The sequence below is a fragment of the Rhinoderma darwinii genome, chromosome 2 (genome assembly GCF_050947455.1).
Source record: "Rhinoderma darwinii isolate aRhiDar2 chromosome 2, aRhiDar2.hap1, whole genome shotgun sequence".
NCBI lineage: Eukaryota > Metazoa > Chordata > Amphibia > Anura > Rhinodermatidae > Rhinoderma > Rhinoderma darwinii.
The window spans coordinates 479,749,930-479,768,252 of record NC_134688.1 but is presented as its reverse complement, the minus strand read 5'-3'; the positions used below and the strand labels follow the sequence as shown (position 1 = coordinate 479,768,252).

At 44.1% G+C, this 18,323-nt stretch overlaps 1 protein-coding gene across 8 annotated transcripts in view; it reads left to right on the top strand.

The window, feature by feature from the left end:
• Positions 1 to 826: 826 nt before the first annotated feature.
• Positions 827 to 18,323, top strand: part of STXBP5L (syntaxin binding protein 5L) — a 310,211-nt gene continuing 292,714 nt past the window's right edge. For 4 of the 8 annotated variants that reach the window (XM_075854718.1, XM_075854721.1, XM_075854715.1 and 1 more), the window contains exon 1: positions 828 to 4,204. In XM_075854718.1, the coding sequence (XP_075710833.1) occupies positions 4,022 to 4,204 (183 nt within the window). In that variant the 5' untranslated portion in view covers positions 828 to 4,021. Of the gene's footprint in view, positions 4,205 to 18,323 lie in introns of all 8 variants that reach the window. The other 4 variants (XM_075854716.1, XM_075854714.1, XM_075854722.1 and 1 more) reach the window with 2 other exon arrangements.

The window sequence follows — 18,323 nt, the reverse complement described above, 5'->3', positions numbered from 1 at the left end:
ATCACCTCACACTGTACAATCACCTCACCATTATATCACCTCACACTATACAATCACCTCACCATTATATCACCTCACACTATACAATCACCTCACCATTATATCACCTCACACTATACAATCACCTCACCATTATATCATCTCACACTATACAATCACCTCACCATTATATCATCTCACACTATACAATCACCTCACCATTATATCACCTCACACTATACAATCACCTCACCATTATATCACCTCACACTATACAATCACCTCACCATTATATCATCTCACACTATACAATCACCTCACCATTATATCATCTCACACTATACAATCACCTCACCATTATATCACCTCACACTGTACAATCACCTCACCATTATATCACCTCACACTATACAATCACCTCACCATTATATCACCTCACACTATACAATCACCTCACCATTATATCACCTCACCATTCTATTGTTCCGCACTGGACACTTTATATAGAAACACAGCTAGAAAGCCAGAAAATCAATTATATAGCAGTGTATAAACACGCCCCCTTATGCATTGCATGGGATGCTTACTCTTCATTCGTTCGTTGAGCTTTCAATCTTTATACAACAGAGCAATGATTGGTTGTAAGCGGTAGGCGTTTATGTGTTGAAAAGCACCGCCCTCATTTGCTGCAGCTGACGAAACGCAATATGGGCGTGATTATCTTGCTGACTCCGGCATATGTATTTATTGATTGGCCAGTGGCGAATGGGCGTTACAGCACTGCCAACAACTAAACTAGGCGATTGGATAGAAGAATACGGATGGGCGTGGCGCCAAGAGTCACATGTGGGGACGTTTACTGAGTGGTGTGAGGTGGAGTTAACGTCAGTGGGTTTTGAATTATTTATGGCCGTGTTGCGGCCCGCCTTTTTCCCGCCCTCTAGTTCCCGCCCATTCTCCTCAGCACCACGGACAGCGGAGGTTTGACAGCCGAGGGTACTGAACGGGCTCCCGCGGCGGCCGCACCTGCCTAGCTCCAGTCCTGAGATCCGGAGAGAGCTAGCGAGGAGGAGGCTGCTGACCGTGGACCGTAGCTGACCAGTCACCGCTTCTTATCACACCTTCCCCGCCGTGTCCTCCCTGACAGCTGCTTCCCCATCCCCTGTCATTCTCCTCAGCTGCAGCCGGCGTGTAAATCACTGCAGTCGTCGCCTCGGAGCGCCCGGCGAGAGGTAACTGCGCCCTGATAGAGGCGGCAGGTGCTGAACCTGTGGAGGGAGCGGGAGCCCCTCGTCCTGTCTGCAGGAGCTGGGGAGGAGACTCTGGGCCGGAGTGGACACTGGACCCCTGTGGAGGAGGCTGGGGATCTGATGCTGCGATCTAAGGAGAAGATCGTGGGACCTGCTGATGTATAGAGTAAATGACTGTCTAGTATAGATGAAGAGATCTGCTCTGTTATAAAGAGATCTGCTCTGGTGTAGAGAAGATTGGGGATCTAGTATAGATGGTGAGATCTGGTCTGTTGTAGAGAAGAGATCTGGTCTGTTGTAGAGAAGAGATCTGGTCTGTTGTAGAGAAGAGATCTGGTCTGTTGTAGAGAAGAGATCTGGTCTGTTGTAGAGAAGAGATCTGGTCTGTTGTAGAGAAGAGATCTGGTCTATTGTAGAGAAGATTGGGGATCTAGTATAGATGGTGAGATCTGGTCTGTTATGCAGTAGATTGGGCATCTGTTCCAGCCTGGAGTAAGGGATCTGGTTTGTTACGGAGTCGTTTGGGCAATCTGGAGAGATCTGGTCTACTATAGATTAAATTAAGTGATCTGCCTTTCACATCGAGATTGTGAGATCTATTTTGCTGTAGAGGATGATTGAGGGATCACATTTATTATAGAATAGATTGAGGAATTAATATCACAATAAGTGAAAGATCTGGTTGTACAGAGCAAAACATTAAAGGGATCTAGTTGCGTATAGAGGATATTGGGGGATCTGGTTGCGTATAGAGGATATTGGGGGATCTGGTTGCGTATAGAGGATATTGGGGGATATGGTTGCGTATAGAGGATATTGGGGGATCTGGTTGCGTATAGAGGATATTGGGGGATCTGGTTGCGTATAGAGGATATTGGGGGATCTGGTTGCGTATAGAGGATATTGGGGGATCTGGTTGAGACTATTGGGGGATCTGGTTGCGTATAGAGGATATTGGGGGATCTGGTTGCGTATAGAGGATATTGGGGGATCTGGTTGTGTATAGAGGATATTGGGGGATCTGGTTGCGTATAGAGGATATTGGGGGATCTGGTTGCGTATAGAGGATATTGGGGGATCTGGTTGAGGCTATTGGGGGATCTGGTTGCGTATAGAGGATATTGGGGGATCTGGTTGCGTATAGAGGATATTGGGGGATCTGGTTGTGTATAGAGGATCTAGTCTTGTAATTGATTGATGCCGGATACTGGTGGAGGAGGCTGTGGTGTACGTTCAGGTCACTTGTAGGCCGCAGCTTCCTGATTGGGATCCAGGGCAGAGATGACATGAAGGTCTGAGCGCGGCTAGAAGGAGCCAGACCGGCGTAGTTTCGGTTAATATATAATATAGAAGAATGGTTGTAGTTACTGGTGCCGGACGTTGATCCCTCTTCTATTACAGTGTCATCCGGTGATCTAGGACGTGTAGGGATCAGGATCAGGCGGTAGGGAGTGTCGCGGCTGCTTCAGGACATGAGTTGGGGGACGGGGGGGATATTAGAACATGAATTACACGTATTGGAGATTGTTTATTGGACTCTGACCGGGTCCTGGGATAGAGCAGAGCCGGGACAGTAATAACCAGTGACACAGGGGCCGGGACAGTAATAACCAGTTACACAGGGGCCGGGACAGTAATAACCAGTGACACAGGGGCCGGGACAGTAATAACCAGTGACACAGGGGCCGGGACAGTAATAACCAGTGACACAGGGGCCGGGACAGTAATAACCAGTGACACAGGGGCCGGGACAGTAATAACCAGTGACACAGGGGCCGGGACAGTAATAACCAGTGACACGGGCCGGGACAGTAATAACCAGTGACACGGGCCGGGACAGTAATAACCAGTGACACAGGGGCCGGGACAGTACTAACCAGTTACACAGGGGCCGGGACAGTACTAACCAGTGACACAGGGGCCGGGACAGTACTAACCAGTGACACAGGGGCCGGGACAGTAATAACCAGTGACACAGGGGCCGGGACAGTAATAACGAGTGACACAGGGGCCGGGACAGTAATAACCAGTGACACGGGCCGGGACAGTAATAACCAGTGACACAGGGGCCGGGACAGTAATAACCAGTGACACAGGGGCCGGGACAGTAATAACCAGTGACACAGGGGCCGGGACAGTAATAACCAGTGACACAGGGGCCGGGACAGTAATAACCAGTGACACAGGGGCCGGGACAGTAATAACCAGTGACACAGGGGCCGGGACAGTAATAACCAGTGACACAGGGGCCGGGACAGTAATAACCAGTGACACAGGGGCCGGGACAGTAATAACCAGTGACACGGGCCGGGACAGTAATAACCAGTGACACAGGGGCCGGGACAGTAATAACCAGTGACACAGGGGCCGGGACAGTAATAACCAGTGACACAGGGGCCGGGACAGTAATAACCAGTGACACAGGGGCCGGGACAGTAATAACCAGTGACACAGGGGCCGGGACAGTAATAACCAGTGACACAGGGGCCGGGAGGCTGTAATAAGTTTCCCTCTCGGTTTGGACTTTGCTGCAGAGGATTTACCATCGGGAGTCCTACAGACCGGATCATCTCTGTTCATTATTGGACTATTTATTCTCTGATTTCTGGGCTCCCCCCGGTCCTGGACTCTTCTCCATAATGTCCCGTTATAATCCCACCTAGCCGTTAATAACCATTGCTCCTCGTGCCTTCATTTGACGACATCTCCATCCTCTGGAACTGATTCCTTTTATTTGGGGGATGAACATTGTGGCTGTGTCTGCCCCTCTGACCTCATAGAGGTGACCAAGGATGAAGACTATCCGGAAGGTTTTGGACGGCTTAACTGCTTCATCGCCGGTTGGAGCAGGAGTCGGTGGTGGTACAGGGGGTGGCTGTTCAATTTATCCATCCGGACAGCTGGGGGCTGTGGTGTCCCCCCGAGAATCCGAAATCCAGGAGAGCCTTACCTCCGAGCAGTTCCAAGTGTGCAAGGTAATCTAGTGCTCCCCCCATGATGACCCCCACCAGACCAACACCAGGAGACCAAGTCATTCTTGGAGCGTCTCCTCTGGGTTCTTGGTCTTGATGACATTGTAGATGTTCGCAGGTTCTGTAACTTTTGATGCTTCCGTCTTGTATTTGTTTTTGTCGATAAATGTATCACTGAGTTATAAGCAGGACTATTCAGGAAATCCTAAAAATGTCTCCGTACCCCTTCCACCTTGGTATGGGTCCATACTGGGGTGCTCCATTTACAGAGCCCCTATTGGAACAACCATCTGTAGCCCTTCTCCATGCATAACAGTACTCCACCTGAGATCAGGACCGCAGGTGGAGCAGGTTGTGTGGCTCCCAGATTTCACAATCCTGCTGGCTAATGGTAGAGCAGACCACCTAATAATAAAGCCCCTGGTGGAGGAAGACGGGTTGAGGTTATTGACAGAACAAATCATCAGATTCCGTTTTTGGCTAGAAATGGACTTAAATAATTAATCCTGATTGGATGCTGATGGTTTGGGAAAGATGAGCACATTTCAATTAAGAGGAATATGATTTGAATTTATTTATCATTTTGTTCTTTATGTATGACTATGTTTTTGTTTTATTCTCGTACCTCCCCTCCCTCCATGAGAGGTATACAACACGACTACATCTGTTCTGCCACCGTTCACAGGCTTTACACTAATGAAAACTTAGTAGTGTTTCCCCTGCCCGCAGCGCCCCCCGGCTGCCCAGTGTTCGGTCTCTGCACAGCATGGACTGGGGCAGCATATGATCATGATGGCTCCTTGTGTCCTGCACCTTCTGCTCCTCCTGATTGGTCGTCACAGGCGCTGCGTTACCTGCTGAGGTTGTCCCCCTGGATATCTGCAGTTTTCTGCCTTCAGTCCTTGCTCCAGCAGAACCAGATGTTCCTTGTTTGCAAACTGCTAGTGTGTCAGCCCGTCCTGTTACACAAGGTCTGTCTGCCTGTCCCCACACATTATAAACGCTGGTGCTGCAAATCTCAGCAAAAAAAAAAACGTTCCCTTTAAAAAGTCCCAAGTTGTGTGAGCAGCTGGTGAAGACAATGCCCCGGGCAGAGCAAACAATGAGCCATAAAACATTTCTATTTGTTTTTGCTGCAGTATAAAAACATAACTCTGCCTCCTGGAAAGCCTGGTTATTACCTGAGGGAGGGGAGGGGGCTGACGGGACTGTTAGGGGGCTGCTTATGCCAAGCAATGTGGCAGCTCTCACTCATGTTACCGTTAATGCAAATCATACTTATTATTGGCAAGCAAAAAAATTCCAGTCCATTCAAGATCTCTGGTTGTTGTCAGTGAATGGAAACTTTCGTGTCTATATCCAGGGGCTGAAAACCATCCTCAGATACAAGGACTAATATCAGATTACAGGTACAGATGTATATATTTTATACTGAATGATTAGCCGTCCGTGACCGAGTGACAACCGAAAAAAATCCTACATGGTACATGAACATTTCAGCAGGTAATCCGATAAATTAGCTGAATTTGTACACTGTAACAAACCGTCAGCTGTGTAAGAATGACTTGGGACATATGTTTGGCCTCTATATAAACAAAAATGTTTCTATTCACTGATAGCAAGCAGATATATTTAACATTACGAAGAAATTGCAAGGAAAAGTATATTAGGAAGCTGAAGATAGTGTTACAGTAGACTGGCCCTTTAAATACATATAAATAAAGGGGTCCTCCACGTTATTAGTAGGAATATTACAGGGCTTCTCCAGGGGTATAATGATAATGCTGTCTGATGTTCCTAGTGGGGGGAGGGGCTGATGTATGATTGACGGTTCTGCTCCCAGGACCTGTCGTACCGCAAAATATTCAGAAATAAGGTCCTAAATGTTTAGGTTTTTTTTAAAGCGATTCTAGGACATTTTTTTTAGAGCTTCCAGTACGGAAAACCTTGATGGTAGTTTTTATCCATATATTTTTTTGATTATTTGTGTTTTTCTCTAATTGAAGTTAATTAAGAATAGAGACTATATAAAATAAGGCCGTGCTAAAATACTGCAACAGCCAAACAGAACAAAGATGATCCAGGTATCGAGGCGTCTCCCGAATGTCCGGGCTGTGGGGTGCTCCGGATTCTCGCTTCTTGGGTCGTTGAGCTTCCTCGTAGGTCGTCATCAGATGTTTGTGTTCTGTTCAGGGTTATTGAGATGTTACCTGTGAACTGTTGAGTGATTCTGCAGGAAGGCAGCTGTTCATTGTATGTGATGGGTTTCTACCTCCAGAGGCTGCAGCAAAAGCCTCCACATGTCCCCATTCTGAAGCTGCGCACCTTAGTGTTGGGATTTACATGTTTCTGCCGGCCGTATATATTTGGACTAGAAAGGAGGAAAATGGTTCATGGAAATGTTTAGAAAATGAATACTGAATCATGCGTGCTACATGTATAGTGACCGGGATGTGTGAATGCCTCGTCTTATACATAAAGATCTGTATCATAATCCAGTCAACGCTTTTAACAGAGTTTCTCTTTCTGTGGGTCATTAATGTTTCGGGATATCAAATGTAATAAATGCTCCAACGTGGAGGTCAGTCAGTGAAATGAGTGATTGTATTAATATTACAAGGAAAGAAGGATTTCTTGGTCAATATTTGCACATAATATATAAAACCCAGACCTGATATATACAGCAGCCTATGCCACATACATGACAGATCTAGACCTGATATATACAGCAGCCTATACCACATACATGACAGACCTTGACCTGATATATACAGCAGCCTATACCACATACATGACAGACCTTGACCTGATATATACAGCAGCCTATACCACATACATGACAGATCTAGACCTGATATATACAGCTGCCTATACCACATACATGACAGACCTTGACCTGATATATACAGTAGCCTATACCACATACATGACAGATCTAGACCTGACATATACAGCAACCTATACCACATACATGACAGATCTAGACCTGGTATATACAGCAGCTTATACCACATACATGACAGTCCTAGACCTGATATATACAGCAGCCTATACCTCATACATAACAGACCTTGACCTGATATATACAGCAACCTATACCACATACATGACAGATCTAGACCTGATATATACAGCAGCCTATACCTCATACATGACAGTCCTAGACCTGATATATACAGCAGCCTATACCACATACATGTCAGACCTAGACCTGATATATACAGCAGCCTATACCACATACATGACAGACCTAGACCTGATATATACAGCAGCCTATACCACATACATGATAGACCTAGACCTGATATATACAGCAGCCTATACCACATACATGGCAGACCTAGACCTGGTATATACAGCAGCCTATACCACATACATGACAGATCTAGACCTGATATATACAGCAGCCTATACCACATACATGATAGACCTAGACCTGACATATACAGCAGCCTATACCACATACATGGCAGACCTAGACCTGATATATACAGCAGCCTATACCACATACATGACAGACCTAGACCTGATATATACAGCAGCCTATACCACATACATGACAGATCTAGACCTGATATATACAGCAACCTATACCACATACATGACAGATCTAGACCTGATATATACAGCAGCCTACACCACATACATGACAAATCTAGACCTGATATATACAGCAGCCTATACCACATACATGACAGTCCTAGACCTGATATATACAGCAGCCTATACCACATACATGTCAGACCTAGACCTGATATATACAGCAACCTACACCACATACATGACAGTCCTAGACCTGATATATACAGCAGCCTATGCCACATATATTGCAGTCCTAGACCTGATATATACAGCAGCCTATACCACATACATGACAAACCCAGACCTGATATATACAGCAGCCTATACCACATGCACGACAGTCCTAGACCTGATATATACAGCAGCCTATACCACATACATGACAGACCTAGACCTGATATATACAGCAGCCTATACCACATATATGACAGACCTAGACCTGATATATACAGCAGCCTATACCACATACATGACCGTCCTAGACCTGATATATACAGCAGCCTATACCACATACATGACAGACCTGGACCTGGTATATACGGTAGCCTATACCACATACATGGCAGACCTAGACCTGATATATTGCAGCCTATACCACATACATGACAGACCTAGACCTGACATATACAGTAGCTTATACCACATACATGGCAGACCTAGACCTGATATATACAGCAGCCTATACCACATACATGACAGACCTAGACCTGATATATACAGCAGCCTATACCACATATATGACAGATCTAGACCTGATATATACAGCAACCTATACCACATACATGACAGATCTAGACCTGATATATACAGCAGCCTACACCACATACATGACAAATCTAGACCTGATATATACAGCAGCCTATACCACATACATGACAGTCCTAGACCTGATATATACAGCAGCCTATACCACATACATGTCAGACCTAGACCTGATATATACAGCAACCTACACCACATACATGACAGTCCTAGACCTGATATATACAGCAGCCTATGCCACATATATTGCAGTCCTAGACCTGATATATACAGCAGCCTATACCACATACATGACAAACCCAGACCTGATATATACAGCAGCCTATACCACATGCACGACAGTCCTAGACCTGATATATACAGCAGCCTATACCACATACATGACAGACCTAGACCTGATATATACAGCAGCCTATACCACATATATGACAGACCTAGACCTGATATATACAGCAGCCTATACCACATACATGACCGTCCTAGACCTGATATATACAGCAGCCCATACCACATACATGACAGACCTGGACCTGGTATATACGGTAGCCTATACCACATACATGGCAGACCTAGACCTGATATATTGCAGCCTATACCACATACATGACAGACCTAGACCTGACATATACAGTAGCCTATACCACATACATGGCAGACCTAGACCTGATATATACAGCAGCCTATACCACATACATGACAGACCTAGACCTGATATATACAGCAGCCTATACCACATACATGACAGATCTAGACCTGATATATACAGCAACCTATACCACATACATGACAGATCTAGACCTGATATATACAGCAGCCTACACCACATACATGACAAATCTAGACCTGATATATACAGCAGCCTATACCACATACATGACAGTCCTAGACCTGATATATACAGCAGCCTATACCACATACATGTCAGACCTAGACCTGATATATACAGCAACCTACACCACATACATGACAGTCCTAGACCTTATATATACAGCAGCCTATACCACATACATGACAGACCTAGACCTGATATATACAGCAGCCTATACCACATATATGACAGACCTAGACCTGATATATACAGCAGCCTATACCACATACATGACCGTCCTAGACCTGATATATACAGCAGCCCATACCACATACATGACAGACCTGGACCTGGTATATACGGTAGCCTATACCACATACATGGCAGACCTAGACCTGATATATTGCAGCCTATACCACATACATGACCGACCTAGACCTGACATATACAGTAGCCTATACCACATACATGGCAGACCTAGACCTGATATATACAGCAGCCTATACCACATACATGACAGACCTAGACCTGATATATACAGCAGCCTATACCACATACATGACAGATCTAGACCTGATATATACAGCAACCTATACCACATACATGACAGATCTAGACCTGATATATACAGCAGCCTACACCACATACATGACAAATCTAGACCTGATATATACAGCAGCCTATACCACATACATGACAGTCCTAGACCTGATATATACAGCAGCCTATACCACATACATGTCAGACCTAGACCTGATATATACAGCAACCTACACCACATACATGACAGTCCTAGACCTGATATATACAGCAGCCTATGCCACATATATTGCAGTCCTAGACCTGATATATACAGCAGCCTATACCACATACATGACAAACCCAGACCTGATATATACAGCAGCCTATACCACATGCACGACAGTCCTAGACCTGATATATACAGCAGCCTATACCACATACATGACAGACCTAGACCTGATATATACAGCAGCCTATACCACATATATGACAGACCTAGACCTGATATATACAGCAGCCTATACCACATACATGACCGTCCTAGACCTGATATATACAGCAGCCCATACCACATACATGACAGACCTGGACCTGGTATATACAGCAGCCTATACCACATACATGACAGTCCTAGACCTGATATATACAGCAGCCAATACCACATACATGACAGACCTAGACCTGATATATACAGCAACCTATACCACATACATGACAAACTCCGACCTGATCTATACAGCAGCCTATACCACATACATGACCGTCCTAGACCTGATATACACAGCAGCCTATACCACATACATGACAGTCCTAGACCTGATATATACAGCAGCCTATACCACATACATGATAAACCCAGACCTGATATATACAGCAGCCTATACCACATACATGACAGATCTAGACCTGATATATACAGCAGCCTACACCACATACATGACAAATCTAGACCTGATATATACAGCAGCCTATACCACATACATGACAGTCCTAGACCTGATATATACAGCAGCCTATACCACATACATGTCAGACCTAGACCTGATATATACAGCAACCTACACCACATACATGACAGTCCTAGACCTGATATATACAGCAGCCTATGCCACATATATTGCAGTCCTAGACCTGATATATACAGCAGCCTATACCACATACATGACAAACCCAGACCTGATATATACAGCAGCCTATACCACATGCACGACAGTCCTAGACCTGATATATACAGCAGCCTATACCACATACATGACAGACCTAGACCTGATATATACAGCAGCCTATACCACATATATGACAGACCTAGACCTGATATATACAGCAGCCTATACCACATACATGACCGTCCTAGACCTGATATATACAGCAGCCTATACCACATACATGACAGACCTGGACCTGGTATATACGGTAGCCTATACCACATACATGGCAGACCTAGACCTGATATATTGCAGCCTATACCACATACATGACAGACCTAGACCTGACATATACAGTAGCTTATACCACATACATGGCAGACCTAGACCTGATATATACAGCAGCCTATACCACATACATGACAGACCTAGACCTGATATATACAGCAGCCTATACCACATATATGACAGATCTAGACCTGATATATACAGCAACCTATACCACATACATGACAGATCTAGACCTGATATATACAGCAGCCTACACCACATACATGACAAATCTAGACCTGATATATACAGCAGCCTATACCACATACATGACAGTCCTAGACCTGATATATACAGCAGCCTATACCACATACATGTCAGACCTAGACCTGATATATACAGCAACCTACACCACATACATGACAGTCCTAGACCTGATATATACAGCAGCCTATGCCACATATATTGCAGTCCTAGACCTGATATATACAGCAGCCTATACCACATACATGACAAACCCAGACCTGATATATACAGCAGCCTATACCACATGCACGACAGTCCTAGACCTGATATATACAGCAGCCTATACCACATACATGACAGACCTAGACCTGATATATACAGCAGCCTATACCACATATATGACAGACCTAGACCTGATATATACAGCAGCCTATACCACATACATGACCGTCCTAGACCTGATATATACAGCAGCCCATACCACATACATGACAGACCTGGACCTGGTATATACGGTAGCCTATACCACATACATGGCAGACCTAGACCTGATATATTGCAGCCTATACCACATACATGACAGACCTAGACCTGACATATACAGTAGCCTATACCACATACATGGCAGACCTAGACCTGATATATACAGCAGCCTATACCACATACATGACAGACCTAGACCTGATATATACAGCAGCCTATACCACATACATGACAGATCTAGACCTGATATATACAGCAACCTATACCACATACATGACAGATCTAGACCTGATATATACAGCAGCCTACACCACATACATGACAAATCTAGACCTGATATATACAGCAGCCTATACCACATACATGACAGTCCTAGACCTGATATATACAGCAGCCTATACCACATACATGTCAGACCTAGACCTGATATATACAGCAACCTACACCACATACATGACAGTCCTAGACCTTATATATACAGCAGCCTATACCACATACATGACAGACCTAGACCTGATATATACAGCAGCCTATACCACATATATGACAGACCTAGACCTGATATATACAGCAGCCTATACCACATACATGACCGTCCTAGACCTGATATATACAGCAGCCCATACCACATACATGACAGACCTGGACCTGGTATATACGGTAGCCTATACCACATACATGGCAGACCTAGACCTGATATATTGCAGCCTATACCACATACATGACCGACCTAGACCTGACATATACAGTAGCCTATACCACATACATGGCAGACCTAGACCTGATATATACAGCAGCCTATACCACATACATGACAGACCTAGACCTGATATATACAGCAGCCTATACCACATACATGACAGATCTAGACCTGATATATACAGCAACCTATACCACATACATGACAGATCTAGACCTGATATATACAGCAGCCTACACCACATACATGACAAATCTAGACCTGATATATACAGCAGCCTATACCACATACATGACAGTCCTAGACCTGATATATACAGCAGCCTATACCACATACATGTCAGACCTAGACCTGATATATACAGCAACCTACACCACATACATGACAGTCCTAGACCTGATATATACAGCAGCCTATGCCACATATATTGCAGTCCTAGACCTGATATATACAGCAGCCTATACCACATACATGACAAACCCAGACCTGATATATACAGCAGCCTATACCACATGCACGACAGTCCTAGACCTGATATATACAGCAGCCTATACCACATACATGACAGACCTAGACCTGATATATACAGCAGCCTATACCACATATATGACAGACCTAGACCTGATATATACAGCAGCCTATACCACATACATGACCGTCCTAGACCTGATATATACAGCAGCCCATACCACATACATGACAGACCTGGACCTGGTATATACAGCAGCCTATACCACATACATGACAGTCCTAGACCTGATATATACAGCAGCCAATACCACATACATGACAGACCTAGACCTGATATATACAGCAACCTATACCACATACATGACAAACTCCGACCTGATCTATACAGCAGCCTATACCACATACATGACCGTCCTAGACCTGATATACACAGCAGCCTATACCACATACATGACAGTCCTAGACCTGATATATACAGCAGCCTATACCACATACATGATAAACCCAGACCTGATATATACAGCAGCCTATACCACATACATGACAGATCTAGACCTGATATATACAGCAGCCTACACCACATACATGACAAATCTAGACCTGATATATACAGCAGCCTATACCACATACATGACAGTCCTAGACCTGATATATACAGCAGCCTATACCACATACATGTCAGACCTAGACCTGATATATACAGCAACCTACACCACATACATGACAGTCCTAGACCTGATATATACAGCAGCCTATGCCACATATATTGCAGTCCTAGACCTGATATATACAGCAGCCTATACCACATACATGACAAACCCAGACCTGATATATACAGCAGCCTATACCACATGCACGACAGTCCTAGACCTGATATATACAGCAGCCTATACCACATACATGACAGACCTAGACCTGATATATACAGCAGCCTATACCACATATATGACAGACCTAGACCTGATATATACAGCAGCCTATACCACATACATGACCGTCCTAGACCTGATATATACAGCAGCCCATACCACATACATGACAGACCTGGACCTGGTATATACAGCAGCCTATACCACATACATGACAGTCCTAGACCTGATATATACAGCAGCCAATACCACATACATGACAGACCTAGACCTGATATATACAGCAACCTATACCACATACATGACAAACCCCGACCTGATCTATACAGCAGCCTATACCACATACATGACCGTCCTAGACCTGATATATACAGCAGCCTATACCACATACATGACAGTCCTAGACCTGATATATATGGCAGCCTATACCTCATACATGACAGACCTAGACCTGATATATACAGCAGCCTATACCACATACATGATAAACCCAGACCTGATATATACAGCAGCCTATACCTCATACATGACAGACCTTGACCTGATATATACAGTAGCCTATACCACATACATGACAGACCTTGACCTGATATATACAGCAGCCTATACCACATACATGACAGATCTAGACCTGACATATACAGCAACCTATACCACATACATGACAGATCTAGACCTGGTATATACAGCAGCTTATACCACATACATGACAGTCGTAGACCTGATATATACAGCAGCCTATACCACATACATGACAGACCTTGACCTGATATATACAGCAGCCTATACCACATACATGACAGACCTTGACCTGATATATACAGCAGCCTATACCACATACATGACAGATCTAGACCTGATATATACAGCAGCCTATACCACATACATGACAGACCTTGACCTGATATATACAGTAGCCTATACCACATACATGACAGACCTTGACCTGATATATACAGCAGCCTATACCACATACATGACAGATCTAGACCTGACATATACAGCAACCTATACCACATACATGACAGATCTAGACCTGGTATATACAGCAGCTTATATCACATACATGACAGTCGTAGACCTGATATATACAGCAGCTTATACCACATACATGACAGTCCTAGACCTGATATATACAGCAGCCTATACCACATACATGACAAACCCAGACCTGATATATACAGCAGCCTATACCTCATACATGACAGACCTTGACCTGATATATACAGCAGCCTATACCACATACATGACAGATCTAGACCTGACATATACAGCAACCTATACCACATACATGACAGATCTAGACCTGATATATACAGCAGCCTATACCTCATACATGACAGACCTTGACCTGATATATACAGCAGCCTATACCACATCCATGACAAACCCAGACCTGATATATACAGCAGCCTATACCTCATACATGACAGTCCTAGACCTGATATATACAGCAGCCTATGCCACATACATGACAGACCTAGACCTGATATATACAGCAGCCTATACCACATACATGACAGATCTAGACCTGATATATACAGCAGCCTATACCACATACATGACAGATCTAGACCTGATATATACAGCAGCCTATACCACATACATGACAAATCTAGACCTGATATATACAGCAGCCTATACCACATACATGACAGACCTAGACCTGATATATACAGCAGCCTACACCACATACATGACAGATCTAGACCTGATATATACAGCAGCCTATACCTCATACATGACAGATCTAGACCTGATATATACAGCAGCCTATACCTCATACATGACAGACCTAGACCTGATATATACAGCAGCCTATACCACATACATGACAGACCTAGACCTGACATATACAGCAGCCTAGACCACATACATGACAGTCCTAGACCTGATATATACAGTAGCCTATACCACATACATGGCAGACCTAGACCTGATATATACAGCAGCCTATACCACATACATGACAGACCTAGATCTGATATATACAGCAGCCTATACCACATACATGACAGTCCTAGACCTGATATATACAGCAGCCTATACCACATACATGTCAGACCTAGACCTGATATATACAGCAACCTACACCACATACATGACAGTCCTAGACCTGATATATACAGCAGCCTATGCCACATATATTGCAGTCCTAGACCTGATATATACAGCAGCCTATACCACATACATGACAAACCCAGACCTGATATATACAGCAGCCTATACCACATGCACGACAGTCCTAGACCTGATATATACAGCAGCCTATACCACATACATGACAGACCTAGACCTGATATATACAGCAGCCTATACCACATATATGACAGACCTAGACCTGATATATACAGCAGCCTATACCACATACATGACCGTCCTAGACCTGATATATACAGCAGCCCATACCACATACATGACAGACCTGGACCTGGTATATACGGTAGCCTATACCACATACATGGCAGACCTAGACCTGATATATTGCAGCCTATACCACATACATGACAGACCTAGACCTGACATATACAGTAGCCTATACCACATACATGGCAGACCTAGACCTGATATATACAGCAGCCTATACCACATACATGACAGACCTAGACCTGATATATACAGCAGCCTATACCACATACATGACAGATCTAGACCTGATATATACAGCAACCTATACCACATACATGACAGATCTAGACCTGATATATACAGCAGCCTACACCACATACATGACAAATCTAGACCTGATATATACAGCAGCCTATACCACATACATGACAGTCCTAGACCTGATATATACAGCAGCCTATACCACATACATGTCAGACCTAGACCTGATATATACAGCAACCTACACCACATACATGACAGTCCTAGACCTGATATATACAGCAGCCTATACCACATACATGACAGACCTAGACCTGATATATACAGCAGCCTATACCACATATATGACAGACCTAGACCTGATATATACAGCAGCCTATACCACATACATGACCGTCCTAGACCTGATATATACAGCAGCCTATACCACATACATGACAGATCTAGACCTGATATATACAGCAGCCTACACCACATACATGACAAATCTAGACCTGATATATACAGCAGCCTATACCACATACATGACAGTCCTAGACCTGATATATACAGCAGCCTATACCACATACATGTCAGACCTAGACCTGATATATACAGCAGCATATACCAAATATATGACAGTCCTAGACCTGATATATACAGCAGCCTATACCACATACATGACAGATCTAGACCTGATATATACAGCAGCCTATACCACATACATGACAGACCTAGACCTGATATATACAGCAGCCAATACCACATACATGACCGTCCTAGACCTGATATATACAGCAGCCTATACCACATACATGACAGACCTAGACCTGATATATACAGCAGCATATACCACATATATTGCAGTCCTAGACCTGATATATACAGCAGCCTATACCACATACATGACAAACCCAGACCTGATATATACAGCAGCCTATACCACATGCACGACAGTCCTAGACCTGATATATACAGCAGCCTATACCACATACATGACAGACCTAGACCTGATATATACAGCAGCCTATACCACATATATGACAGACCTAGACCTGATATATACAGCAGCCTATACCACATACATGACCGTCCTAGACCTGATATATACAGCAGCCCATACCACATACATGACAGACCTGGACCTGGTATATACAGCAGCCTATACCACATACATGACAGTCCTAGACCTGATATATACAGCAGCCAATACCACATACATGACAGACCTAGACCTGATATATACAGCAACCTATACCACATACATGACAAACCCCGACCTGATCTATACAGCAGCCTATACCACATACATGACCGTCCTAGACCTGATATATACAGCAGCCTATACCACATACATGACAGTCCTAGACCTGATATATATGGCAGCCTATACCTCATACATGACAGACCTAGACCTGATATATACAGCAGCCTATACCACATACATGATAAACCCAGACCTGATATATACAGCAGCCTATACCTCATACATGACAGACCTTGACCTGATATATACAGTAGCCTATACCACATACATGACAGACCTTGACCTGATATATACAGCAGCCTATACCACATACATGACAGATCTAGACCTGACCATTACCTAAAACCGGTAATTTTGATCGGTGCACAGAATAAAAGTTCATGAAAAAAAGAGAAAAGGAGCCATTAA